The sequence below is a fragment of the Amphibalanus amphitrite genome, unplaced genomic scaffold (genome assembly GCF_019059575.1).
Source record: "Amphibalanus amphitrite isolate SeventyFive unplaced genomic scaffold, NRLGWU_Aamphi_draft 000155F_arrow, whole genome shotgun sequence".
In the NCBI taxonomy this organism is placed as follows: Eukaryota; Metazoa; Arthropoda; class Thecostraca; order Balanomorpha; family Balanidae; genus Amphibalanus; species Amphibalanus amphitrite.
In genome coordinates this window covers 251,563-255,403 of record NW_024881650.1, presented here as the reverse complement: position 1 = coordinate 255,403, position 3,841 = coordinate 251,563, and the positions used below count along the sequence as shown (strand labels likewise).

General features: G+C 56.2%; 1 protein-coding gene across 1 annotated transcript; it reads left to right on the top strand.

The window, feature by feature from the left end:
• Positions 1-249: 249 nt before the first annotated feature.
• LOC122383127 (soluble scavenger receptor cysteine-rich domain-containing protein SSC5D-like) lies at positions 250-2,356 on the top strand. Its single transcript, XM_043369274.1, has 3 exons — positions 250-350; positions 1,121-1,459; positions 1,838-2,356. The coding sequence occupies exons 1-3, from the start codon at positions 305-307 to the stop codon at positions 2,194-2,196; spliced, it is 744 nt and encodes a 247-aa protein (XP_043225209.1). The 5' UTR covers positions 250-304; the 3' UTR covers positions 2,197-2,356.
• Positions 2,357-3,841: the final 1,485 nt, after the last annotated feature.

Below are 3,841 nucleotides of genomic sequence, written 5' to 3'. Positions count from 1 at the left end.
GGGGGGGTTGATACAACCCCCCCCCCCTAGGCGTTCTAGGGTTAAGCTGATCCGTTCTTACTTCTAACCATGCAGTAATGTTGCGGTGGTAGTTTTGGTTACCTTCTCGTCCCATAACCCCTAGTAACAACGGGAGGGTGGCGTACCCCACTGGGTAGGGGGGGGGGGTTAGTCGGGCCCTGGGGGGCACAGGTGCAATGTTTCCCGCGGCGGGTCCTTATCAGCCGATAGGTACGACCCAGAGGTCTCTCTCCCGGCGCCGAACTGGGATACCGCCGGGACCAGTCGACGGGAACAGACAGCCATGGCGCCACTGACCGGAGCGGCCCTACTCTGCTGCCTGCTGATCGGTGAGGCACCGCCGTCTACCCCACCAGTCACCGCACCATCGGACAGTCACACAGGAACCCTCAGTCACCACAGCTTCTTCGCTACCATCTTCACCTCCTCGGTTGTTAGCTTCAGTCGCGTTCCGCCCACTGCGTCCATCAGCCTCGTCGCCTCCATTACCGGTGAAATCACATGTTTACCTACAACTCCCGCCTTCGTCCCAACAGCACAGCGTCAAGCATGATGGGCCCCAGTTGGAGATTCGTATTTATTATTATCATTAGTGTGGTGGCTGGGATTGGCTGTGCCGTGCCGGCCAGCTTGGCTAGATAGCCTGAGGCGCGGATGGCGTGACCTGGCGGCCGGCGGCCGCCGGCCACCAGGTCACGCCATCCGCGCCTCAGGCTATCTAGCCAAGCTGGCCGGCACGGCACAGCCAATCCCAGCCACCACACCTCCACCCCATGATTTGGGGTGGAGGGGTGGAGTCCCCATCCCACCTCCACCCTCCACCCCACTGTATTGTCGTGACGACAATACAGTGCCGCTTGGACCTCTCAGTATTTAACAATTAGTATTTTGATTTTTCATGCCATCGTATTTTAGTTGTTTGCTTTGGGTGATAACCGTCATATTTTGTTTATATCTCAAAGCTAGCTTATAGATACTAAAAACCTTGCATATATGTAATTTATAGGCGGTACTGAGCCCGAGCGCTTCCCTAAATATGACGCCGTGGCGCCGGCCGTTCCCTCAGCGGGCGGCTCGGCCTCGCCGGCCGCTCCCTCAGCGGGCGGGTCGGCCTCGCTGGCCGACTCAGTCGGCGAGAGCAAGTTCATCACGGAGCCACAGGACGCCGTGGTGGCGCCCGGCGGCCGCACCCAGCTCGACTGCGAGCTCATCGACGGCGACGTGTGCTCCTGGCGCATCGACGGCACTCACCTGGGCGTCGACCACTTCTACAACGTCGACCCGCCTCCGCAGGTGCACGCGCTGTTCCCGGACCACGAGCGGGTGTGCAGCATCGTCATCACCGACATCGACTGGCGCTACGACGGCTACTGGACGTGCTGGCCACTGGGCGAGTTCTCGCACTACAGCTCGCGTGCCGCGCGTATCACCGTCTCAGGTCAGACTCGAGGGCGGCAGGGTCGGAGCCGGAGCGCGAGACTTCGTGCAGGCGGAGCGCGGAGGCGCCGTGCAGGGGATCGCTTACGGCACGCAGTTGAGATCATAGTAAACTGGTGATTAGATGGTATTTCGAGGATACAAATATTGAGAAAAAACATTGACTGTCTAACCAGACGAGTGGTGCCTGAAGAACTGGCTATTAACCAGCTTGTTAGGAGTAAACATTATGCCATCTTTGGTTTAAGTACTTGCTTATCTTAGTTAATACTCTTTGTTGCGCCGTCGCCTAAAAAGGACGCCGCAACAATGTTCATCGTACAGAACAGTTTATCCTATCATTCTAAAACATGCATATTTACCTGGCCGTTGTTTCCAGGTACCCCGATAACAACGGAGCCGCCGACTGCGGAGCCGACGTCCCAGGCGCCTCCGGAGCCTTCCACCACTCCGCCGGCTCCCGAGACCAGCACCCCTTACCAGCCGACCACGACCCCCTACCAGCCCACCACGACCCCCTACCAGCCCACCACGACCCCCTACCAGCCCACCACCACTCCGTACCGCCCCTCGACGACCATCGGCCCGGACCCGGACTTTGTGTGCCCGACGCCTTTCGGCCTGTACCCCGACCCGCGCGACGACAGCTACTTCTACTTCTGCGAGGAGGGCCACCCCATCCACCTGCAGTGCGAGTACCCGCTCCACTGGGACGATGTGCAGAAAAAGTGCGCTTAGCCGGCGGCCGCTGCCGACCGGCTGTGCAGCGTTCAAGTGGAACGAGAGCCGATGGGGATACCAGGATATGCGGCAGAGCTGGCTCAACATTGGTAGTAGTGTGTCCAAACCATCTGATAATTGTGTTTGAAGCCGAAATAAACCTGAAAATATCACGGTCTTGGGTTGATTGTTTTTGTTGATTTATCTGACTCACACCACCAATGCAATAGGTACTTACACTCTACTCACATCCCTTCATTTCATAAATACATATAGCGCGTTTAAAATGCAAGCTTTGTGCTTACAACGGTAATAAACTTGCCGCCCTTGAATAAAACTTACCTATTTAACCCTCTCACTTGTAAAGGGTCGACCAGTCCACCTCGATTTTGCGCGAATAATTCGCGCAAAAAGCGGACGATCGCGACATTTTCAGTATCCTCGAGCAGATGAATTCTATGTATTATTGCTTCCAAATTAAGCTTGATCCCCACTTCGCTCCAGTACTGTAGTGAATACCCTACCGGAGACCGAGTTTTACCGAGATACCCGGCCCGGCGAGCCGTACACGGTAGACCAGAGGTTTAACATCCGGGGCCTTGTGACATCCGGGAGTTTGAAACGCGCGGGTAGGGATGCGGACGTGACCTGTGGTCGGTCAGCGTTCGGCGATTTCGGCCTCGGGCGCCTCTGACGTCAGAAGCATGACCCGGCACTCGGGCGCAGCGCCCGGCGAGAGACGGGCCGCAACCGTGGTGCAGCTGGACGCGCGATCAGAACGGAATTCAGCCAGGACCCGCATCGTAGGTCAAAGGTCAAGGGCACATATGGCCGGCGGGCGAGACCAGCGGCCGAAACATAAGTCGCTGTGAGGCGAGGGCAGTGATCTGACGCCGGCCCGGGCCTGCACGATGTCTGATAATGCGTTCTGCTCTACTGCGGGGTGCTTTGACTGCGCTGGTTTCAATATTGCGTGTAATAATCATAAGCACAGTATGATTTAAAACAATACTGTCAATATAATCTGAACATATATTTTAAATATTTTCAGATGATTATTAACCCGCGCCAAGCAGGTGCTCGGCGCCAACCACCTCCCCCCCTCCCACTAACTCGGCTCCTGCAGGCCACGCCCACGTATGCGACACGTGGTAAGCGGCATTCGAAAAAGCTCGAAAATCTAAAAAAAAACGACTGTTTGCTTGCTTCGTGCAATTGGAAAAAATAATGTCTGAGAAGGCATTCTCCTCGGCCAGCGACGTCTAGGACATAAATTGATTCCCTGCTTCAGAAAATGTGAAAAGGTTTAGCGTATAAGTCCGTGTAGCACTCAAGTTGCCAAGCGTGCCAAATATTTTCACACCCGTAACACGCCCATCCAGCGCTCCCCCCACCCGATCATCGGCCTGACCACTGCACTGTGGCGCTCTCATCATCCCTGATTGGATAGAATGTGACCCAGCTATGCGTCACGCTCACGTGCCCGCCATTATCACAGGTCATTCCCGTGTCCCTGTCCCAGGCGCGGACTGACAGGCACAAGGTCGACGCACTGCTTTAGTCTGACACGCGCCTCACCGGGACAGCTACCCTGGCGATACGGGAGGGGCTCGGGAGGGTATTCAATGCAGTACTAGAGCCAGACGCGAATCAAGCTTAATTT